This window comes from Diaphorina citri, unplaced genomic scaffold, assembly GCF_000475195.1.
Source record: "Diaphorina citri unplaced genomic scaffold, Diaci psyllid genome assembly version 1.1 scaffold414, whole genome shotgun sequence".
Lineage (NCBI taxonomy): Eukaryota > Metazoa > Arthropoda > Insecta > Hemiptera > Psyllidae > Diaphorina > Diaphorina citri.
The window spans coordinates 24,922-50,266 of record NW_007377849.1 but is presented as its reverse complement, the minus strand read 5'-3'; the positions used below and the strand labels follow the sequence as shown (position 1 = coordinate 50,266).

General features: G+C 44.8%; 1 protein-coding gene across 1 annotated transcript in view; it reads left to right on the top strand.

Annotated features, from left to right (window-relative positions):
* LOC103508597 (mucin-12) overlaps positions 1 to 25,345 on the top strand; it is a 38,803-nt gene that overhangs the window by 5,247 nt on the left and 8,211 nt on the right. Inside the window, exons 2-15 of the mRNA XM_026823165.1 lie at positions 6,558 to 7,811; positions 8,427 to 8,654; positions 13,540 to 13,733; positions 14,030 to 14,179; positions 14,584 to 15,007; positions 15,391 to 15,537; positions 16,426 to 16,544; positions 16,726 to 17,083; positions 17,467 to 17,613; positions 18,304 to 18,432; positions 19,257 to 19,460; positions 19,890 to 21,497; positions 21,764 to 21,855; positions 22,064 to 22,128. Of these exons, the coding sequence (XP_026678966.1) occupies positions 6,558 to 7,811; positions 8,427 to 8,654; positions 13,540 to 13,733; positions 14,030 to 14,179; positions 14,584 to 15,007; positions 15,391 to 15,537; positions 16,426 to 16,544; positions 16,726 to 17,083; positions 17,467 to 17,613; positions 18,304 to 18,432; positions 19,257 to 19,460; positions 19,890 to 21,497; positions 21,764 to 21,855; positions 22,064 to 22,128 (5,119 nt within the window). The remainder of the gene's footprint in view (positions 1 to 6,557; positions 7,812 to 8,426; positions 8,655 to 13,539; positions 13,734 to 14,029; positions 14,180 to 14,583; positions 15,008 to 15,390; positions 15,538 to 16,425; positions 16,545 to 16,725; positions 17,084 to 17,466; positions 17,614 to 18,303; positions 18,433 to 19,256; positions 19,461 to 19,889; positions 21,498 to 21,763; positions 21,856 to 22,063; positions 22,129 to 25,345) is intronic.

The window sequence follows — 25,345 nt, the reverse complement described above, 5'->3', positions numbered from 1 at the left end:
GTGGATTATGTTTTTAATTAGTTAATTCGACACAGAGAATCTCTCATGGTCCATGGTCAATTTTACTACAATGAGCTACTATCACTGCACTTTTTGACTGTAGTGACTGCCCAACTATCCATACCCATCTGGTACGTAGTGTGTTAATTGGTAATTTGTGTTGATGCATTCGGAGACCCAGGTACCATCAGGGTTTGAACTAACGCAGAAGAAAACTAGTTCAAGGACCAACTTGACAGTAAGGTTTTTGGTAACGAGGGTTTTTTTTTTTAAAGAGGTTTGACAGAGGGAACTGTAACTGCTATGGTCTTATCGTCCCGAAATCGAAGAGAGAAGGAAGACAGGATAGGAGAAAGCCAGCCGCTCCGAGAACGAACATTATCCCATCAGGATAAAATCCGCCCCGGGCGGGAATCGAACCCGCGGCCTAGCGCTTACAAGGCAGACGCACTACCAACTAAGCTAACTAGGCTGGCGGAGCTATTATTTAATTCCAACTGAAAACCCACACATTCCAGCCGTAACGCGGTTGATGTTAACACAATTAACAATTAGTCGAGCCCAGGGCAGATCACACGGGGCCCATCTGGCCCTTTTTGCCCCCTGCCCGGGCTCGTCAAGGGGACCCAGAAAGGTCCTAATTTAGATAGGCCCCTGTGGGCCCTATTGCGTCCAAAATATAATGAGGAAATTTCCTTTGTGTAGTGAACATTTTTGCCAAATGTCATTAAAATCGGATGAACCGTTCAAAGAAACATCAAGCCAGCCAGGTAGACCTGACAGGTACGGCTGAAAAGGTCCGTCCGTCAGGTCTACCTGATATCTGATGAGCACACACACTATCAGGTATACCTGTCGTCAGGTCTACCTGATAGTGAGTGGCTGGCCTTAGACAAACTCAGAACTCTATGTAAATTTTGCAGTGCAAAACCTATATGAGTTTAAAATTTCAACTTCACTTCGTTCGGTCAATTATCTAGTATTATTGTGAACAAACAATTGTTATGAGGAAGGTCCCATTGTTGGAATGAGCCCCAAAGCCCCGTGAGATTATATGAACGGCCCTGCTTGAAACAATGGTACCTGAGGATTCTTGTTCACTTGTTGAGCAATTAGCGAATCACATTCACTTTCAGTGAGACCAGACATGGAGGATTATTTGTTAAGAAAACCAGAAGGGTTCAATGAGTACGTCTGAGTTATAGTTGGACGTAATATAATATTTTGGTACGTCTAAAGTTATACAAGTTATACAGTTTACCTATAGGTACTATTAATTTTGGTTCATTTAGGATTAATTAAGGAACCACTGACCACAGACTCACCTGAACTTTGACAGGTCGATGTGAGAAAGCCTTAGGTCTTGAGTCAACTTATACTCGTTGTTCTGATTTATTGGGTAAGGAACCACTGACCACAGACTCACAGGCAGGTATTAGGTATTCACGTTGACTTCCTTCCGGTTCAATTTAATGGATCTCGATGTTCACTATTGGTATCCTCCATACCAGATTCTCTACAGCTGTTCTCAAACTATCATGAGAGCGATCTGTGTTTAACGAAGGGGATTTGTATCCTCCATACCAGATTCTCTACAGTGGTTCTCAAACTATCAGGAGAGCGATCTGTGATGATTTTCGATGATAAACATGTTTGCCAAATTTAATCAAAATCGGAAAACTTTTTCAAGGTTTCTGGTAAAACAAACAGACGAATCAAAGGAAATGGGGTCAAGTTCAAGCTTAGTACTCACTCGGTGCGTTGAATTTTAATCTCTTTCGTCTTGGTATCTCGGTGGTGTATTGGTCAAGACGTTCGCCTGGTAAACAGGAGGTTTCGGGTTCAGTCCCAGCCGAAGTATGGAAATTTGTTCTCGTTGTTTGATAATTTGACCACAATCATAGTAGCACAAGTGGGAACCAGCCTTTAGACCACTCTTTTAAGCTAATGCTGTTTTCAGAAGTTATAAGATATTACTCGATCTGTCTACTATAATCATATAATATAATTGGCATGTCAGAGTCGACAGTAATGGTATCCTGATATATGGTGAAGCTAATCCTTACTCTAGTGGACTTAGATAACACATCAGATAGATAAGTGTTAGACGGACAGATAAATAGATAGAAATAGATTAAATGGATAGATGGATTAAATAAATACATAGAAACATAGATGAATTGATAGATAGGCAGATAAATAAGTAGATTACTATACATAAATACATAAAAACATAGATGAATTGATAGATAAATAAGTAGATTACTATAAATCATATCCTGCTCGTCTCAGCTTGGTTTATCTTCACGGATGGTTGCTATTACTATTATAGACTGTCATAATCTATCATATTGTGACGTCCAAATTAGGCGAATTCACAATGGTGCGGGGTCCTTGATGGAAATATTGAATAGATTTCTATTAATATTTATCTATTAAAGTGATTTTTTGAGGAGGTTTGATAGTGAAAACTGTAACAATGGAGGTTTTATGATCCCGAAGTTGAAGAGAAAAGGAGAACAGGATAGGAGAAAGTCAACCGTTCCGAGAACGAACTTCACCTGTTTCGGATAAAGTTCGTCCCGAGTTGGAAGTGAACCTGTGACTTCGCGCTTACAAGGTAGTTGCACTACACACTCAAAAGGCTAACTAGGCTAGTTATTTTAGACGCTAGCATTCAAGAATGCTATGTTTCTCGTGTGACTATTCCCTGATAAAGAACCACTGGCACAATGCCACATAGTTGGTGTGGTTACCTTATTTTTCCCAAGTTCCAAGTGGACCGCTGGCAAAAGTGGCACATAGTTGGAGTGGTTACCTTATTTTTCCCAAGTTCCAAGTGGACCGCCGGCAAAAGTGGCACATAGTTGGAGTGGTTACCTTATTTTCAAATTCCAATCCATTGTTACTATTGTTACTCGAATAGTAGATATCTGTGGTGAGCTGTGATTGACTGATTGAGTTCTATTCTAGGCATCAGGATATCGGGCAACCAAGTCCTCAACGACAGAACAATGTTCAACATATATTTCAAGTGGGGATAGAGGAGGGATATAGGTAGTGTACGGTTTCAGTCGATCGACGTGATCGACAAGGTGTGGAAGCGCAAAGGTCGTGAGTTTTTCCCGCCACCGCGCCGTGATAGATTTTATCCCAAACATATAAGGTTCGTTCTCGGAACGACTGCCTTTCCCCTATCGTGTCTTCATCTTCATTCTCTCTTTGCTTTCGGGACGATAAGACCGTAGCAGTTACAGTTCCCTCTATCAAACCTCCTCAAAAAAATCACCTTAGACTACGCCGCTGGTTCCCCGTGTTACATGCACTGTTATGCTTTCTCTCACAGTAGGTACTCCTATTAGTTACCTACTAACTACTTACCTACCTAACTATAACTACTTACCTGGTTATTAGTTCAGGGAGGTACATAACTATCATGTATTCGCCAGTGTTAGAGAGTGATGGGTGTCAATTAAGACTGTCACTCGTCTCTCGTCTCTCGATAAGGGGGTCGTGGGTTCGAATTCCAGTCGAGATGGAGATTTTTTCAAGAGGTTTGCCAGAGCGAACTGTAACTGCTAAGGTCTTATCGTCCCGAAATCGAAGAGAGAAGGAAAACAGGGCAGGAGAAAGCCAGCCGTACCGAGAACGAACAACGAACATTATCCGTTCAGGATAAAATCCGCCCCGGGCGGGATTCGAACCCGCGACCCAGCGTTCACAAGGCAGAGGTACTAGGGTACTACCAACCAAGCTAACTAGGCTGGCAATGTACCTATGCTTTGAAGGTACGCGCATTTCCCATTCCCAAAATATCTAATCTAGACATTCTATTCTAGTCATTGATTAGCAAGTTTGTTCTATCAAATCCGCCCTATATTGTGTCTATCTCTAGGGAGAACCTGGCTTGTTTCAATGTCAACATGAATAGATAAGCGACAAAATATAATTAAGCGACTGGGCGGATTAATTGCTGGATTGGGAGGTATTGGCGCTATTGAGACGCGCGCGAACGTCAAGAGCTCAAAACGACCTTCAGCCATAGTGGGAACCGTAATGCCCGGTCATTCGTCCATACGTCAACCTCACTGTTGCTCAACTTATGTGTTAAAGTTAAACCATGGTGGAATATTGAATGTACCAGTTCCCAGTGGATCACTGAAGTTAAGCAATGTTGCGCGTGGTTAGTGTCCGGACGGGTGACCTTCTGGACCAGCGACTGGGCGGATTAATTGCTGAATTGGGAGGTATTGGCGCTATTGAGACGCGCGCGAACGTCAAGAGCTCAAAACGACCTTCAGCCGTAATGCCCGGTCTTTCGTCCATACGTCAACCTCACTATTGCTCAACTTATGTCTTAAAGTTAAACAATGGTCGAATAGCCAACGCCGATTTCATATTCAATGTACCAGTTCCCAGTGGATCACCGAAGTTAAGCAATGTTGCGCGTGGTTAGTGTCCGGACGGGTGACCATCTGGACCGTTGTGTGCTGCTAGTTTTTCCCGTACCCACTTGTCTTGGGCTGGGTGAGGTTAATGTGAGGAGTGTCTCCGAATCCAGGGTAAAATTCCCGTCAGTAAAACCCTTGAAAGTTGTACAGTGATGTTTTACCCCTATCAAATAGTGCAGCGGTAAAACTTTTTGGTCCCGTCTTAAGAGCTCATTGGTGGAACTTTTAGGTCCCATATTAAGATCTGAATCACCATGCGGAATGCAACTTTGTGAAGAGTAAAAGTTATTTTCATATTTAGATACTTAAAATGAACCTTCACAAAGTTACTAAGTCTACCATCAATATTACATTTAAGTACCACAATAAAATCCAGACTGAGCACGACTCGAACCAAGGTCTCTGCGACTACAACGCCAGTACCGGTAACCACGATGGTGGGGACCACAGAACCCGAGGAAGATGAAGATGAAATAGAGGTAAGTTTTTTTTTCAATATAAATTGGAGAGAAGGAACTGTATAACTGTAACCACAGACGCACGTCTTATCGTCCCGAAATCGAACGCTCCAAGCTAACTAGGCTGGCATCATTAAACTTTAATACTGCCAGCCTAGTTAGCTTGTTTAGTACGCGTCTGCCTTGTAAGCACTAGGCCGCGAGTTCGATTTCCGCCTGGGGCGAATTTCATCATGAACGAATAATGTTCGTTCTCGGAACGGCTGGCTTTCTCCTATCCCATTTTCCTTTTCTCTTCGATAAGACCTTAGGAGTTATAAGGTTAGTCATGCGTGAGTCACAACTGAGTGAACAATGGACAGTCTACATGCCCGGGTCTACGGTTATCCACATTCCCTGGTTTACAGTTACCCAAATGCCCAGGGATCTTTTATCAATCAATCAATGAATCAATCAATCCATAATGGTTTCATCATGGGACGGGTCGATGTACGAAGCTTCTCCACCAACTTCGACCCTTGTACAATGTACATATTTCCGCTCCCTCTCGATATCGTTTCAATTTCCTTTATATTTTTTCCAAATTCTTTCAGCAATCATTATACACAACTCTCTCTCCTATGGTTCTGTATGCGTTACAAGTGAGTGCACAGTCTGGCTTTACATCTGATATAGTAAACTGTAAATCGGGTGATAGCCCCAGTAGACTGTAGACCGGGGCATAACGTTCACTATGGTTCTGTATGCGTTACAAGTGAGTGCACAGAATCGTCTGGCTTTACATCTGATACAATGGTCATACCTGAAATGAAATACGTTACCAGACCGAAGTAGACCGTATATCACAACGTATGAAGACTATAAAGAGGAGAGACCTGAATGTGTGTGAAGTGGACGGTAACTCAGATCTTTAGATGGAATTCATAAAATATTATTCTGATGATTTTCATGTTAAAGTGTTTGTTAATCTATCAGAATGCTCTGAAGCTGCGTCCAGTTGTCCACACATAGTCGATCGACTCGTAAACTGCCTGGACAACATAGATTCACCGCGTCGATCGACGACCGGTCGACTATGTTTGAACACACCTTAATAATGAGCATTCATCCTTTTCACAATACCTCGTTTCGTTTCATGGTCTTATGGTTAATTTTATTATCATTCCTTTTCTGCCACCTATGTCAACCGGAATTTCGTCTGAAAAGTCCCACATTTTATTGTAATGTTATATATCAACCATATCAATATCCTTGAGATGGAATTCATAAAATATTATTCTGATGATTTTCATGTTAAAGTGTTTGTTAATCTATCGGAATGCTCTGAAGCTGCGTCCAGTTGTCCACACATAGTCGACGCCGTCGATCGACTCGTAAACTGCCTGGACAACATAGATTCACCGCGTCGATCGACGACCGGTCGACTATGTTTGAACACTCCTTATAATGAGCATTCATCCTTTTCACAATACCTCGTTTCGTTTCTTCGAGAGAGGCATGGTCTTATGGTTAATTTGATTATCATTCCTTTTCTGCCACCTATGTTAACCGGAATTTCGTCAGAAAAGTCCCACATTTCATGGTAATGTTATATGTCAACCATATCAATATTCTAATGTTTTCCTCCATTCCTTCTCTCTGTTGACAGGTATTCTGCTCGTAGCAGTAACGCTATGGTGGGTCCACGCTGCCGACCCGATTGACACCAGCAACCAATTCACCACCAAATGGAACTCACACAGGAAATCCGTCCGGACAAGAAACACCGACCCAAAGCCGGTGGTGGGCTCCACATCCGGTGAGCCGATTGATGAACAAACGTTGAACAGCGATCAAATGGAGAGCAACAAGAATGACATCGAGTCCTCCACGAATAGAATAGACACCAAACCAGATGGTGGCAACAAACTAGTCGGATTGGACACGAAGATAGTCGACAGACTGGTCGTGGAAAGCCGAAGTAAGCCGGGATCACACGACGGATCCAACGCGACTGAGAAAGGTGTCAGTGAAGATGCCACGACTCGGACCGTGGACTTCTCAACAGAACCGATCACTGAGGAGTCCAAAGTGTTCAAAGAATACAAGAGCGTCTCCCAAACCGTCCCGTTTCTGACGACCACTCGAGGGAATAACGTCATTACGACAACGACCAGTCGCTCTACCAAAGTAGAACACGTGTCTGTGTTTACGGAAAAAGATGACGAGGAGGGTGAGAGTGAAGAGGACGAGGGAAGTGAGGAGGTGAAGGAGAAGAAGAAGAAGGTTGGCAAGGAAAGTACGACTTTAAGGACAGGGAAGATTCTGGCAGCCAAACAACCGTACGATGCAAGTCCTAACGCCCGCAAGTCCGCGTTCCAACATCACGACTACAACTTCGATAGTTACCCGATCAACAGCGGAGGTTACCGCAAACCGGTGACGAGCTACTATGACGGCTCCAATGGGCGCAAACCCCCGCAGTATGATCGCAAGCCCCTGTACGAGTTTGATAGTAACTACGGCGGGGGGAATGGGCGACGGCCGCCGAGCAGCACCCCGGGGCGGCGCCCTTATGCCGAGTTGAGTACCACACTCAAGAACCCTTCTTTCGGGACGACGTTTCCCGACGGCATTTCCAACTTCAGAAAGCCGACACTCTCGGCGTTCTCGGAGCCATTTACCACCTCTCGCAGACCGGTGGTGAGCGGAGTCCCGGATTTGGAGGGAGGCTTCAAGCCCATCCTGGCGAGTAACTATAACGAGCTGCCGTCCCAACAACAGCAGCAGCCGTACAGGCAGAAAGTGAAGCCGCAGAGGGTACCGGGGCAAAGTGAGACAACACAGTCGGTGCCCCCCACGACAGGCGGAGGACTGGGTGTTGTGAATGCGGGAGGAAATGGTTTCAATTTCAACAATATTGGTAAGTATAAATTTTATTATTACCACTGTGTGCCTCTGCAATCAAGGTGCACATGATCCCGACCCCCTAAGGCCAGCCACACACTATCAGGTAGACCTGACAGGTAATCGAAGAGAGAAGGAAGACAGGAAAGGAGAAAGCCAGCCGTTCCGAGAACGAACATTATCCCATCAGGATAAAATCCGCCCTGGGCGGGAATCGAACCCGCGGCCTAGCGCTAACAGGGCAGACGCACTACCAACTAAGCTAATTAGGCTGGTAATGATACTTTCGATCTAAACTTTAAAATATTTCTCTAACAACTCATCATTTGAATGGCTAAGAGGCAGAGCGGACTAACTCCAAAAACGTTTTGAGGTGAAGTCAAATTTTAGAACTCGTCAAAGTTTTAAAAGAGATAGCCATTTTATTTTTTGCTCTCATTTCAGTACAACACTAATAAAGTGAAGTTAGCAACCAATTAAATAGAAAAAATAGACCTTTTCGTGCTCCTTTCAACGATGTACAATCGGAACTCCAAATGTCGATTTTTTGGACTTGGTCCACTTTGCCTCTTACCCATTCGTTTAAGGGAATTCAGCATATAAACTATGTTCCCTCTGCTTATCATTTTAGGTTTGAACATGCTGTACAAGGAGACCAACGTTCTCAACCAGGACTTCACCAGTAGTGGCGCCGCAGGCAACGTTTCCTCCACTTCTTCCCCTTCGCCACTGGGCGTCGCAGGAGATAGCAACAATCTAGAGCTCGTCCAGACGACGGTGGTGAATGAGATTGGGGGGTTGGAGAAGAAGATAAACCGAACCCGGGTTACCAACGCCGGCCCTGATGATTCTGAATCAGGTATGGCCCCCTCCACATAAGGTTCTTTTATTGGTTCGTAGATTCGTAGCAGCTTAACTCATCCTTTAGGACTGTTTTTCCCCTACACCTAACCCTCTGAGTGGACTTTTTGTGTATATCTTTTATTGGTTAGTCTTAGGCCAGCCTCTCACTCAGACCGTGGTCTGCCAGATCGTCGGAACGTTTGGCAGAAAAAGCCTCAGACCGCAGTCTCACAGACGTAGGTCTCAAGCTTTATGCGGCGCACACTTTGCAGGGTCTGTCAAACAGTCTGACCGGGAGTGGCGGGTATTGCACTTACAAAACAGTGCAACACTATCTTCCTCGGCGGTGTAAACAAAGCAGCTGCCAGCCTGTGACAGCCATTTATTGAGAATACCGGCCGTCGATCGACTTCGAGACGAGACGAGCTGAATCTTTGTTATCGAGGCAGTGTCGACGGTTCAGTCGATGGCCGGTCGACTGTGTTTGGACACACCTTGATTTCATTTCCAGGCAACTCGATCCGAAGGCCAGCCAGTGCCGTAGCGAAGGCAATTCCACACTTTATGAGGAGGTTCTTCCATTGGTTCGTAGAAGCTTAACCCATTCTTTAGTTTTGTTTCCTCATTTGCTAACTACATATCTTCGGTGTTGCATGTTATTGGCATCCCATTGCCCATTGGGAAAATATCATCTGATTGGCATTTTGATGGTCCGTACACGGAAAGTCAGTATGAAGTAAGTAGGGCTGTATGCCCCACCTAAGCCTCTGAGTGGGCGTTTTGTGTATGTCTTTTATTGGTTAGCCTTAGGCCAGCCTCTCACTCAGACCATCTGACAGACCACGGTCTATCAGACGGAGAACGTTTGAGTTTGGAGGAAGAAGCTTCAGACCGCAGTCTTACAGACCTAGGTAGGTCTCGAGCTTTTTCCTACACACACTTTCACTTCCCTGAGTCGGACTTTTTCAGCCATACCTGTCAGGTCTATCTGATAGTGAGTGGCTGGCCTTTCAGAAACAAATAAACACTATCTGCCTCGGCGGTGTAAGTGGTCGAATGCTTTTTCAAAGTCCATCATGAATGTGGGGCAAACTCTATGCATATTGGGTTGGTTTATTTTAAACTATGTAAGCTCGTTTCCTCTCTTTTGGTGTGATATGGCCTGTACTAAACCATAAGAAATCCAAGACCAGCCACTTACTATCAGGTAGACCTGACAGGAGAACTTGATCAGGTGTACCTGTCAGGTCTACCTTATACCTAATGAGTACACACACTATTAGGTAGACCTGACAGGAGAACTTGATCAGGTGTACCTGTCAGGTCTAACTTATACCTAATGAGTACACACACTATTAGGTAGACCTGAGAGGAGAACTTGATCAGGTGTACCTGTCAGGTCTACCTTATACCTAATGAGTACGCACACTATTAGGTAGACCTGACAGGAGGACTTGATCATGTGTACCTGTCAGGTCCTCTTGATAGTGAGTGGCTGGCCCAAGACGCTGCCGACCCGATTGACACCAGCAACCAATTCACCACCAAATGGAACTCACACAGGAAATCCGTCCGGACAAGAAACACCGACCCGAAGCCGGTGGTGGGCTCCACATCCGGTGAGCCGATTGATGAACAAACGTTGAACAAACAAACGTTGAACAGCGATCAAATCGAGAGCAACAGGAATGACATCGAGTCCTCGACGAATAGAATAGATAGGAAATCCGTCCGGACAAGAAACACCGACCCGAAGCCGGTGGTGGGCTCCACATCCGGTGAGCCGATTGATGAACAAACGTTGAACAGCGATCAAGTGGAGAGCAACAGGAATGACATCGAGTCCTCGACGAATAGAATAGACACCAAACCAGATGGTGGCAACAAACTAGTCGGATTGGACACGAAGATAGTCGACAGACTGGTCGTGGAAAGCCGAAGTAAGCCGGAATCACACGACGGATCTAACGCGACTGAGAAAGGTGTCAGTGAAGATGCCACGACTCGAACCGTGGACTTCTCAACAGAACCAATCACTGAGGAGTCCAAAGTGTTCAAAGAATACAAGAGCGTCTCCCAAACCGGGTCTGGTCCCTAGTCGGGTGGGAAGCGAACCTGCGACCTAGCGCTTACAAGGCAGGTGCGCTACGGCACACCCTCAAAAAGCCAACACTAGGCTAGTTACCTACTTTACCTGCCTCGGTGGTGTAGTGGTCAACGCGCTCGCCTGGTAAACAGTAGAATTGAACCCGCGACCCTGCCTCGGTGGTGTAGTGGTCAAGGCGCTCGCCTGGTAAACAGGAGGGCGTGGGTTCAATCCCAGCCGAGGTATGGAATTTTATCCTCAATATAAATTGAGAATTTGACCACAATAATAGTAGTAGCCTACTGCTGGAGTAAAGGGACTTTTCAGTCCTATGCGAGCAGTATAAATAAGCACTATTATTATTATTATTATTAAGCACTATTATTACTTTAGACTTTGGCATTCACGAATGCTTGCCATGGTTTCTCTTGTGACTATTCCCAGTACATGGTTGGTGCGGTTACCTTATTTTTCCCAAGTTCCAAGTGGACCACTGGCAAAAGTGGCACATAGTTGAAGTGGTTACCTTATTTTCAAATTCCAATCCATTGTTACTATTGTTACTCGAATAGTAGATATCTGTGGTGAGCTGTGATTGACTGATTGAGTTCTATTCTATTATAGAGTATTGATGAGAAATAGTTATCTCTCTAGCTTAGACAGATACAGACAGGCTGGATAGCACCTTTTTATTGTAGTCTAAAATCAGTCGCGTAGGCCGAAGTTTTTCCGGGCTATCTACAAAGCTGTGCCCACACATACATACAATAGTTGACCTCGCCAATCGACCGTCGATTGAAGAGCTCGACTATGTGTGGTGTGGACACAGAAAAGATGTAACAGTACATACATCCTCTCTCATGTAAAAAGGAAAATATGGGTTATGCCGCCTATGTATGTTCGCATGTACTTAATATGTGTTTACTATGTTTAGACAAAACTGCGGATTTTATCCTAAACAGATAAGGTTCATTCATATTTTCAGAGCGATTTTCTTTCTCCTATCTTGTCTTCCTCTCTTCTCTTTCGGTACCATAAGACCTTAGCAGTTACAGTTTCCTCTGTCAAACCTCTTGGAAAAAAAAAATCACTTTAGTCTACGCCACTAGTTTTCCGTGTTACATGCACTGTTATGCTTTCTCTCACAGTGCGAAAACTGCGGATTTTATCCTAAACAGATAAGGTTCATTTTCGGAGCGAAAACTGCGGATTTTATCCTAAACAGATAAGGTTCATTCATATTTTCAGAGCGATTTTCTTTCTCCTATCTTGTCTTTCTCTCTTCTCTTTCGGTACCATAAGACCTTAGCAGTTACAGTTTCCTCTGTCAAACCTCTTGAAAAAAAAAAAAAATCACTTTAGTCTACGCCACTGGTTCTCCGTGTTACATGCACTGTTATGCTTTCTCTCACAGTAGGTACTCCTATTAGTTACCTATACTAACTACTTACCTACCTAACTATAACTACTTACCTGGTTATTAGTTCAGGGAGGTACATAACTATCATGTATTCGCCAGCGTTAGAGAGTGATGGGTGTCAATTAAGACTGTCACTCGCCTCTCGATAAGGGGGTCGTGGGTTCGAATTCCAGTCGAGATGGAGATTTTTTCAAGGGGTCTGCCAGAGGGAATTGTAACTGATAAGGTCTTATCGTTCCGAAATCGAAGAGAGAATGAAGACAGGGCAGGAGAAAGCCAGCCGTTCCGAGAACGAACATTATCTCATCAGGATAAAATCCGCCCCGGGCGGGATTCGAACCCGCGACCTAGCGTTCACAAGGCAGAGGTACTACCAACCAAGCTAACTAGGCTGGCAATGTACCTATGCTTTGAAGGTACGCGTATTTCCCATTCCCAAAATATCTAATCTAGACATTCTATTCTAGTCACTGATTAGCAAGTTTTTTCTATCAAATCCGCCCCATATTGTGTCTATCTCTAGGGAGAACCTGACGGTGGTGAATGAGATTGGGGGGTTGGAGAAGAAGATAAACCGAACCCGGGTTACCAACGCCGGCCCTGATGATTCTGAATCAGGTAAGGCAATTCCACACTTTATGAGGAGGTTCTTCCATTGGTTCGTAGAAGCTTAACCCATTCTTTAGTTTTGTTTCCTCATTTGCTAACCACATATCTTCGGTGTTGCATGTTATTGGCATCCCATTGGGAAAATATCATCTGATTGACATTTTGATGGTCCGTACACGGAAACTAAGTAAGTAGGGCTGTTTGCCCCTACACCTAACCCTCTGAGTGGGCTTTTTGTTTATGTCTTTTATTGGTTAGCCTTAGGCCAGCCTCTCATTCAGACCACTGTCTATCAGATGGAGAACGTTTGAGTTTGGAGGAAGAAGCTTCAGACCGCAGTCTGACAGACCTAGGTCTCGAGCTTTTTCCTACACACACTTTCACTTCCCTGAGTCGGACTTTTTCAGCCATACTTGTCAGGGTGTCAGGTCTACCTGATAGTGAGTGGCTGGCCTTACAGAAACAAATAAACACTATCTGCCTCGGCGGTGTAAGTGGTCGAATGCTTTTTCAAAGTCTATGAATGTGGGGCAAACTCTATGCATATTGGGTTGCTTTATTTTAAACCATGTAAGCTCGTTTCCTCTCTTTTGGTGTGATACCTATGGCCTGTACTAAACCATAAATCCAAGACCAGCCACTTACTATCAGGTAGACCTGACAGGAGAACTTGATCAGGTGTACCTGTCAGGTCTTCTTGATAGTGAGTGGCTGGCCCAAGATTTTGCGCCATCGAAATCGGTTCCGTTTCCAAAAGGAAAATACATTTTATGCTTTCATTTTCAGGCAACTCTATCCGAAGGCCAGCCAGTGCCGTAGCCGGTGGGTCAGACAGTGACCCCACGGACTTCACAATCACCCCCAGTAGCTCCTCCACTGAACCCAGCCCTAACACTCTGCCTTCCAAGTATAAGCTGAGGAAACCTGCCCTTCTGGTTAATGCTACCAAGAAAGTGATCGAGACCAATAATATTATACAGGTAAATTTGGACGAACGAAACGAGTTTTAAGTTTCGATGAAAATACCAACGCTTTTTTTTTTTAGGTTTGATAGAGAAATTGTATTGATAGAGGACAGAAATAGGATAGGAGAAAGCCAGTGCCTAACTTCAGTGACCCATTTGTAACTGGCATATTCAACGTAATATCCCCACTGGCTGACTTGTTAATTAAATTTTTAAACGGGCGGACTTCACAAATGCCTTTACCAGGCAAAAAAAAAAAATACATACATACATACATACATTTATAAACTTGTTGTTCATTTGTATTTCAGGAGTTTACCAGCCGGAAACCCGTGGTGAAAAACAATTTAAAATCCAGACTGAGCACTACTCGAACCAAGGTCTCTGCGACTACAACGCCAGTACCGGTAACCACGATGGTGGGGACCACAGAACCCGAGGAAGATGAAGATGAAATAGAGGTAAGTTTTTTTTTCAATATAAATTGGAGAGAAGGAACTGTATAACTGTAACCACAGACGCACGTCTTATCGTCCCGAAATCGAACGCTCCAAGCTAACTAGGCTGGCATCATTAAACTTTAATACTGCCAGCCTAGTTAGCTTGTTTAGTACGCGTCTGCCTTGTAAGCACTAGGCCGCGAGTTCGATTTCCGCCTGGGGCGAATTTCATCATGAACGAATAATGTTCGTTCTCGGAACGGCTGGCTTTCTCCTATCCCATTTTCCTTTTCTCTTCGATAAGACCTTAGGAGTTACCCTTTATCAAGCCTCAAAAAAAAAAAAAAAAAAAAAAAAAAAAAACTCGACACTCTTGAAATTTCTTATAAAATGATCCCTCTCTCTCTCTCTCTCTCTCCCGTCAGGTTACCACGCAGTTCACCCTCGACTCGCCGCCCGACACGAAACCCAACGCTATCAAACCCATCACCGGGTTTAACCAACGTCGCCGGCCCCAACACAAACCCCATCTCTCCTCGGGCGAAGCAACCACGCTCCCGCCCGTGCGCGTCTCAGCTAACACGCGACTGAGAAAACCCACCGCGGCACCGACTCCCTCCCCCGCCGAGGGCAGTTCCGAACCCGCGAAGAATCCGAATCTCTCGGGCGAGGCGACCTCGCTCCCGCCCGTCAGAGTTTCGGCTAGTACGAGGCTGAGAAAACCGACGCCGGCGCCGACCGTCTCGCCCGCCCAGACTACGACTGAGGGGGTGAAGAAGATCAAGCCGTTCGTGAACTGGGCGTCCCGTCTGCAGAAGATTACCACCACTGAGGAGGACCAGTCTGAAGGTAAGAGGGAAGGTGAATGAGAAATAGCATCTTTCTCTAGTTTCTCACTTTTACTGTAGACTAGGCACTGAAAATTTGGAGCTGTAACTGCTAAGGTCTTATCGTCCCGAAAGCGAAGAGGGAAAGAAGAAATGATAGTAGAAAGTCCATCGTTCTGGGAACAAACCTCTCTGTTTAGGATAAAATCCACCCTGGGCGACAAAAAAAAAAAGAACCCACGACCTAGCGTTTACAAAATTAGGTACCAGACGCTCTACCCGTCTAAGCTAACCAGGCTGGCTGGCTAAATTGTGAAAAAGTTGTAGAGTCAATCTGCCTTGATTTTTTCTTTCCATTTTTTATGTGAGAGTAACGTTATTTGATGTTTCTATTTTCTATTTCAGAAGTGACCACTGTATCTAAGGAAGACCTCCGAGGCGACAAAGAGGAAGTTGCACCCGCTCCGCAGACCATTGTCTCGTCCACATTCGAACCCCCGTACTCTCGACTGACATCCACTCAAACTACCACGCCACTGGTGACGACGCTAGGTAATATCATTTTTACATACTTTTACTGTGTTCAACTTGAAGCCAGCCTAGTTAGCTTCGTTGGTAGCGCGTCTGCCTTGTAAGCTCTAGGTCGCGGGTTCAATTCCCGCCCGGGGCGGATTTTATCCTGAACGCATAAGGTTCGTTCTCGGAACGGCTGGCTTTCTCCTATCCTGTCTTCCTTTTCTCTTCGATTTCGGGACGATAAGACCTTAGCAGTTACAGTTCCCGATTGTATGAGGTTACAGTTCCTCTTCAAAAAAAAGTATTAGCTTTTTGGTTGATTTAACAGCGTCTCCGAACACATTTCTATTCCAAACAAGGTCTTTGCATAGAATGACCTTTTTTTTGCAATGGAAGAGTGTATTCGGTGTGTTAATCTTTTAGAATCCATTCGAGTAGTAATAAGAACTTGTAGAACACTTTTCGCGCGGATGACGGATCAGTACCTAGGCTTAAGCCCTTATCACACCCGGCGTAGTTCGTTGACCCCATTCAGGGCTATACGACCACTGAGGAGGACCAGTCTGAAGGTAAGAGGGAAGGTGAATGAGAAATAGCATCTTTCTCTAGTTTCTCACTTTTACTGTAGGCTAGGCACTGAAAATTTGGAGCTCTAACTGCTAAGGTCTTATCGTCCCGAAAGCGAAGAGGGAAGGAAGAAAAATGATAGTAGAAAGTCCATCGTTCTGGGAACAAACCTCTCTGTTTAGGATAAAATCCACCCTGGCGACAAAAAAAAAGAACCCACAACCTAGCGCTTACAAAATTAGGTACAGTATAAGGCGGACGCTCTACCCGTCAGCTAACCAGGCTAGCTGGCTAAATTGTGAAAAAGTTGTAGAGTCAATCTGCCTTGATTTTTTCTTTCTATTTTTTATGTGGGAGTTGTTGTTGTAGTAGCAGAATCCTCTCCGTCCTCACATCAACCCGGCAATGCAGTTGGCAATTCAAGGAATTCAGCGGTGGCCATAGGGTTTTGCCAGAGATCAATGACCATGAGTGTTGTAGGTCTTCCAGGACAATTGAATAGGTGAGGTGTGTCATGCGGACTGTGTCATTGGCTACAGTGGTTGCATTTATCTTCAATAAATGGATTAATGGACAAACCTTCAATATTGATTGAAGTAATTTTAAGGATTTTGGTGATCCGGTGTTGGGAGGATTGAGTGAATTCTTCACTATTAGTGTGTCAACCACCGCCGCCGCCCCCAACACAAACCCCACCTCTCCTCGGGCGAAGCAACCACGCTCCCGCCCGTACGCGTCTCAGCTAACACGCGACTGAGAAAACCCACCGCGGCACCGACTCCCTCCCCCGCCGAGGGCAGTTCCGAACCCGCGAAGAATCCGAATCTCTCGGGCGAGGCGACCTCGCTCCCGCCCGTCAGAGTTTCGGCTAGTACGAGGCTGAGAAAACCGACGCCGGCGCCGACCGTCTCGCCCGCCCAGACTACGACTGAGGGGGTGAAGAAGATCAAGCCGTTCGTGAACTGGGCGTCCCGTCTGCAGAAGATTACCACCACTGAGGAGGACCAGTCTGAAGGTAAGAGGGAAGGTGAATGAGAAATAGCATCTTTCTCTAGTTTCTCACTTTTACTGTAGACTAGGCACTGAAAATTTGGAGCTGTAACTGCTAAGGTCTTATCGTCCCGAAAGCGAAGAGGGAAAGAAGAAATGATAGTAGAAAGTCCATCGTTCTGGGAACAAACCTCTCTGTTTAGGATAAAATCCACCCTGGGCGACAAAAAAAAAAAGAACCCACGACCTAGCGTTTACAAAATTAGGTACCAGACGCTCTACCCGTCTAAGCTAACCAGGCTGGCTGGCTAAATTGTGAAAAAGTTGTAGAGTCAATCTGCCTTGATTTTTTCTTTCCATTTTTTATGTGAGAGTAACGTTATTTGATGTTTCTATTTTCTATTTCAGAAGTGACCACTGTATCTAAGGAAGACCTCCGAGGCGACAAAGAGGAAGTTGCACCCGCTCCGCAGACCATTGTCTCGTCCACATTCGAACCCCCGTACTCTCGACTGACATCCACTCAAACTACCACGCCACTGGTGACGACGCTAGGTAATATCATGTTTACATACTTTTACTGTATTCAGCTTGAAGCCAGCCTAGTTAGCTTCGTTGGTACTGCGTCTGCCTTGTAAGCTCTAGGTCGCGGGTTCAATTCCCTCCCGGGGCGGATTTTATCCTGAACGGATAAGGTTCGTTCTCGGAACGGCTGGCTTTCTCCTATCCTGTCTTCCTTTTCTCTTCGATTTCGGGACGATAAGACCTTAGCAGTTACAGTTCCCGATTGTATGAGGTTACAGATCCTCTTAAAAAAAATAAAAAAAAAAATAAAAAAAAAATCGTATTAGCTTGTTGGTTGATTTAACAGCATCTCCGAACTCATTTCTATTCCAAGCAAGGTCTTTGCATATAATGACCTTTTTTTGCAATGGAAGAGTGTATTCGGTGTGTTAATCTTTTAGAATCCATTCGAGTAGTAATAAGAACTTGTAGAACACTTTTCGCGCGGGATGACGGATCAGTACCTAGGCTTAAGCCCTTATCACACCCGGCGTAGTTCGTTGACCCCATTCAGGGCTATGAGTGTATTTTTACTTTCCTTATCCTATAGGAAGGAAAGTAATGTAATCGGGTCAAATTTTCGATGGTCAGTTTTTAGTGCCAAAACACGTTTCAAGGTCCCTTTGGGCAGCTTATCAATATATATTGGTATTGATTGTTTCTCTCTTGTTATTATTCCAGGTGTGACTAAAGATGAAACCACCACGGCCAAATTGTTTGAGAACACAATTCCGAGTAAGATCAAAGAGGAGAAGGAAGAAGATCTGGCTACCAAATACAAAGATACCAGAGATGGCTCAGATGGCAAGGGTGAGTTAACAGACCTCTTTTCAAGAGTATTGATAGATGGGACTGAACTGTTCAGAGTGTGAGAGTAGAGAAAATTTTCAGTCCTATGCTGGCAGTATAAACAAGGTATAATATTCTATTGTAACTATTCTACTGATAAGACCTCCGGTCTTAATGGAACAAAAAGCACGAACCAAAAGAAGTGAACTTTTTCAAGAGGTTTGATAGAGGGAACTGTAACAACGGAGGTCTTGTCCCGAAAGCGAAGAGAAGAGGGCATCAGAATAGGAGAAAGTCAGCCGTTCTGAGAACGAACCTTATCTGTTTAGGATAAAATCCGCTCCGGACAGGGGGGGAATCCAACCCATGACCCAATGTTCGTTTGTCTCGCTAGGGTCTCGCTAGGGGATGTTAAACAGAGAATAGACTAGTGTCTAGCTGTGGGACTATAAACAGGGAGGAGAACAGCTGACCCTACCAGTCTAGCTGGCTGGCAGTTCTTCAAAGGATTCTCTCTGCTTTAAAGAACAAGCACAAGTTCTCAATATGGTTGACTGCGGTTCAGGACGAGCCAATTAAACATGGCTAGAGACCATCACCCCGGTGTATGGCAGAAAAAAAGGATGTCTTTTCTTTATCCTGTGATAACCAGTCGACTACAACTGAAGCCGTACAATAACAACCCAATGTTTGTTAAAATTATAATTAAAAAAATTAAAAAAAAAAAAAATCGAATTTTCTTCAGGGTTCGGCTCGGTTCGTACATTTCTGATATTACTTGGGCCATTTTCGTCAGGTTTTTCGTCCACATTTCCCAATCTTTATCGCATATTTCCCCTTTTCAGACGAGACTGATCGGAACTACGGCCGTTTTCCCGTGAAAGATTTCATCAGTCAATTTAACGAGGATGCGTTGGGCAAAGATTCGATGGAGAAGTTCGCGTCAACGTTTGACAACGCTCGAACTGGTGGTGCCGGGGACGTTAAGGACAACACAACACCTCGGGATGCTAATGTGACCAGTGCTGCTACTAGCACGACGACCTCTGGTGAGTCAAATGAGAACTAACCGAGTGAATTTTATGTTTTGTCGATTTTTTATTGAATTTGTCTTGGTTGGTTTACCGGTGACTGACCAGATTGTGACTCTGTCGATTTTTTTTTTTTTTTTTTTTTTTTCTTTAGAGGGAACTGTAAACTACTAAGGTTTTATCGTTCCAAAAATCGAAGAAAAAAGGATCGACAGGATAGGAGAAAGCCAACCGTTCTGTTTCGTATAAAGTCGGCCCCCGGCGGGAATCGAACCCACGACCTAGCACTTACGAGGCAGACGCGCTACCTTCCTACCTTACTAGTCTGGCCTTATGTTCAACACGAAAATTTTATTATTTTTTATGAAACTTAGAAATAATGGAAATGACCTGATGATCAATTCCTTTGTATAAATAATAACAACATAACTTGTCTCTTATTTTCAGAAAATCCAATCCGACCAGAGGTGTTGTCAGAAAATGTGTACACCCTCACAACCGGTCCCCAGTCCACCACTTTATCTACCACTGTCTCCACTACTCTCCCTCCCTCTAAATCCTCCACTAACTCCTCTCCCCATCAATCATCCAACCCTATTCCATCCATAGAAGCCCGTCCACTACCAGAAACAACCTACTCTACCACCAAAGAAGACAAAGAAGATGTTTCTACCTCCAAAGAAGATGTTTCTACCACTAAAGAAGATGTTAACAACGAAAGAACCCCCTCACAAGCCTATACACCGGTCCAAATGACTACTCCGAAGGCCCCAGCTTCGGAGGAACAGGTCACAAGTCCATCACAGACCACAAGTCCGTCACAGTCCACAAGTCCATCACAGTCCACAGCAGTGTCACAGTCTTCACAGTCCTCAGAAACTCCATCACGGGCCACAGAAACTCCGTCGCGGGCCACAACTTCAGAACGGGCCCAATCCCCCGGGCCCGTGGCTGACACCAGTTTGGACAACGTGGATATGTCTGATGAGCTGACCACGACGAATGAAGAGCCGAAACCCGACGAGGGTGACCGAATCAACATCGGAAATGTACGACCAAAGTCGAAAACTGACGAAAAAATTGACGAAACCGACCGAAGTCCTATCGGAAAGCCTGACGAATCCGACCGAAGTAATGTCGGAGATGTACGACCAAAGACGAAACCTGACGAAGGCTCTGTGGAACAGGGCAAGAAGAAAGTCGACGATTTGCCGACGAATTCCGACAGTGAAGATGTCACGAAAGTAGACGAAAAGCCTTCGGTGGTGACTAAAACGGAGGTAAATTCTTCTCCGAGTGAAACCGAAGACAGAATTTCATCTCCGAGTTATCACGAACACACAAGCGAAGCCAGCGAAGAAAGGCGAAAACAGCCGAAAGACACAACCGATTCGGGCGAAGTTCCGAACTCAAATGGGACCAAATCCGAGCTCACGCCGAGCGAAAATACGAACTTTGACGAAGAGAGCCGAAACGAAGTTCCGAAATTTCACGATGACACGTCGACGCGAGGGGAAGAAGAGGGGAAAGTGCCAAGTTCTAGCGAAGCAGTCAGTAGCACTCGGACCGTCGAGGGAGACAGACGTGTAACGGAGCCTGCTGTGCCGCTGGATCATTGGAGTACTGGGTCACAGGAACACACTAGTTCTAGTAGTCAAGAAAGTTCGTTTCCAGAAGATAGTTTGACTCAAAACGTGAATTCCAAACACACGAATGGTAATTCTCACAGTACGACGCCAAAGTTTGAGCCTACCGACCCCTGGCGGACAGATTTCTCGGATTTCGTCTCCAAATTCGACCTGACCACGGAGAATTGGCCGCGAAAACCGTTCCACCCAGCCCCGCCTTCCCCTGACGATCCTTTTGAAGATTTAGGTGAACACGGAGCAGACCCGGACACGGTGCTGTCGTCCGTTTCCGTGACTCCGCCCACCGAGGGAACAACACAAGCCACGCCCACTACACAGCGCAGTGTTGCCAGAGTGACCACTAGTACAGGGTTGCCGCCGCATCGATATGATTATCCTGTGACCACGGAAGGAGAGTCGTATTCTGGCGGGCTTAGAGGGGGGCGCGGCATGGATATGATTATCCTGGGACCACGGAAGGGGAGTCGTATTGTGGTGAGTTTAGGGGGGGGGGGGGAAATTTCTATTATTTGAGTTTTTTTTTTTAAGAGTTTGATAGAGGTATAGGTACATATTATGTAAACAAAGTAGGTTTTTAGGATCAGGTTCTCTTCCTCCATTAGGTTAAGCCTGAGTCGGAGGAGGAGATTAAATACAAATTTTATATTGTTAATTTTTCTCTTCTTTTTTCAGTGGAGGAGATGGATAGGGGACGCCCCCTTCCCCCCGGCATACCAGACCCGAAGCACTACATTCAACTAGCCATACACAGTACCCCCACGGAAATCTGTGACTCTCTGCCTTCTCTTGCTCAAGCCACTATAGGCCTGTTTCAACATGGTAGCATGAGGTATGCGTTTTTCACTGCTAAAAGCCTCTATACAAATTCTGTAGATATCACAGAATTGTGGATACCACGGAGGTTCCCTTCCCCCCGGCATACCAGACCCGAAGCACTACATTCAACTAGCCATACACAGTACCCCCACGGAAATCTGTGACTCTCTGCCTTCCCTCGCTCAAGCCACTATAGGCCTGTTTCAACATGGTAGCATGAGGTAAGCGTTTTTCACTGCTAAAAGTCTCTATACAAATTCTGTACATATCACAGAATTTTCTGTGGATACCACGGAGGTCTTTTTACTCTGAAAGCCAGCCTAGTTAGCTTAGTTGGTAGTGCGTCTGCCTTGTAAGCACTAGGCCGCGGGTTCGATTCCCCCCCGGGGCGGATTTTATCCTGATGGGATAATGTTCGTTCTCGGAACGGCTGGCTTTCTCCTATCCTGTCTTCCTTCTCTCTTCGATTTCGGGACGATAAGACCATAGCAGTTACAGTTCCCTCTGTCAAACCTCTTAAAAAAAAAAAAAAAAACTCTGACTAGTGGTGGCGTTACCACTAGTCGCTACACATTTAAAGTAGTCACTCAATTGCCCTCATGAGGCTATGAGTGGACCCCGCTTTCCAAGGATAGAGCCGAAAAAATCTCGGCTCTGACTAGACCGAACCCGGAACCTGCGGTGTGCAAGCCACTAATTGAGTTTTAAAAAAGCCAGCCTAGTTAGCTTGGTTGGTAGCGCGTCTGCCTTGTAAGCGCTAGGTCGCGGGTTCGATTCCCGCTCGGGGCGGATTTTATTCTAAACTTTATTTCCTATCCTGTTTCGGGACGATACCTTCTCTCTTCGATTTCGGGACCTTGGCAGTTACAGTGCCCTTTACCAAACCTCTTTTTTTTTAATTCATACACTTCTATCCTGTGCTATTTCTTGCCATTGCTCAATGTTTTCTGCCCCAATTTCTCTCAAGATGTTATTATTATTATTTATTTTTTGCCTGAACGAGAATACCTAAAATCTTCCTCTTCTTCTTCCTAGCCTTCAATCAATCCATAATCGTTCCATCATGGGACGGGTCGATGTATCGATGTACGAAGCCTCTCCACCAATTTCGATCATTGACCCTATTTAAATAGGGTCGGCGTTTCTTGTCAGTCTCTTCCAGGCAGCCCTATTGTGTACCTCGTTTCCTGATAATTTTTTCTCACCCAGGTCTTAATTCACACAATCCTTCCACCTTTTCTTTGGCCTACCTCGCCCCTTTTCTCCCCCTCACTGCCATTCTCTCAACTCTTTTCCCTATGTAGCTTCTATAAACAGGGTATATTCTATTCTATGTATTCTATTCTATGTATTCTATTTCTAGGTGGAGAAATGCGCGGACTATCTGCCCCCGTCCGAAGTACTGGACTGCCATCGAGTGTTCGGTGATTTCCAGATAACCCTCAAGAAGCGAGAGGTGCGAGAGAAATACGTGATATCCTCGCTGCAAATTAAGAATCTGGAGACTAACTTGTGGCGAGAACTGACCCATGTGTGGTACACCAACTGGCCCACGACAGGTAAATATTGACTCATAATAGGTAATTATTGACCCACAACATTAACACAATTTATTGGAGGTGCGAGAAAAATACGTCATAGGAGTTTAAGCACAATTGGAGGGACAATTTACTCCCTCGAAGTAACTTCGATATCCAATAACCTTATAAATGCTCTACTTAATACACTACTCTAAATTACCAAATATCCTCATTTGGACTCATCAGTCTAAAGTTATCCTCATGATAACAGCCCTGTTTGAAAATTCGGTGAGTACCCAAAGGTAGAAACACACTATCATCACGTGAGCTCACGTGACGTGATAGTAGTGTGGCCGTCCTGAACGATATTACTTACTCACTGCGTAGTCATCACAGATCGCGAGGGTCCTTGGCTTCAGACACCATGCTTCTTCATACACTTCTATCCTGTGCTATTTCTTGCCATTGCTCAATGTTTTCTGCCCCAATTTCTCTCAAGATGTTATTATTTTATTTATTTTTTGCCTGAACGAGAGAGCACACTATCATCACGTGAGCTCACGTGACGTGATAGTAGTGTGGCCGTCCTGAACGATATTACTTACTCACTGCGTAGTCATCACAGACCGCGAGGGTCCTTGGCTTCAGACACCATGCTTCTTCATACACTTCTGTCCTGTGCTATTTCTTGCCATTGCTCAATGTTTTCTGCCCCAATTTCTCTCAAGATGTTATTATTATTATTGCCTGAACGAGAATACCTAAAATCTTCCTCTTCTTCTTCTTCTTCCTAGCCTTTTCCTATTCAAATAGGGTCGGCGTTTCTTGTCAGTCTCTTCAAGGCAGCCCTATTGTGTACCTCGTTTCCTGATATTGCGCGTGGTTAGTGTCCGGATGGGTGACCATCTGGACCATTGTGTGCTGCTAGTTTTTCCCGTACACCCACTTGTCTTAGGCTAAGTGAGGTTAATGTGAGGAGTGTCTCCGAATCCAGGGTAAAATTCCCGTCAATAAAACCCTTAGAAGTTGTACAGTGATGTTTTATTTAATCCCCTATCAAATAGTGTGCTGCTAGTTTTTCCCGTACCCACTTGTCTTGGGCTGGGTGAGGTTAATGTGAGGAGTGTCTCCGAATCCAGGGTAAAATTCCCGTCAATAAAACCCTTGAAAGTTGTACAGTGATGTTTTACTTAAACCCCTATCAAATAATGCAGTGGTAAAACTTTTAGGTCCCCTCTTAAGAGCTCATTGGTGGAACTTTTAGGTCCCATATTAAGATCTGAATCACCATGCGGAATGCAACTTTCACTCTGTACGCTGACTGTAAGGTTAGTCATGCGTGGGTCACAACTGAGTGAACAATGGACAGTCTACATGCCCGGGTCTACGGTTATCCACATTCCCTGGTTTACTGTTACCCAAATGCCCAGGGATCTTTGATCAATCAATCAATGAATCAATCAATCCATAATGGTTTCATCATGGCACGGGTCGATATACGAAGCTTCTCCACCAACTTCGACCCTTGTACAATGTACATATCTCTGCTCCCTCTCGATATCGTTTCAATTTCCTTTATATTTTTTCCAAATTCTTTCAGCAATCATTATACACAACTCTCTCTCCTATGGTTCTGTATGCGTTACAAGTGAGTGCACAGAATCGTCTGGCTTTACATCTGATACAATGGTCATACCTGAAATGAAATACGTTACCAGACCGAAGTAGACCGTATATCACAACGTATGAAGACTATAAAGAGGAGAGACCTGAATGTGTGTGAAGTGGACGGTAACTCAGATCTTGAGATGGAATTCATAAAATATTATTCTGATGATTTTCATGTTAAAGTGTTTGTTAATCTATCAGAATGCTCTGAAGCTGCGTCCAGTTGTCCACACATAGTCGATCGACGACC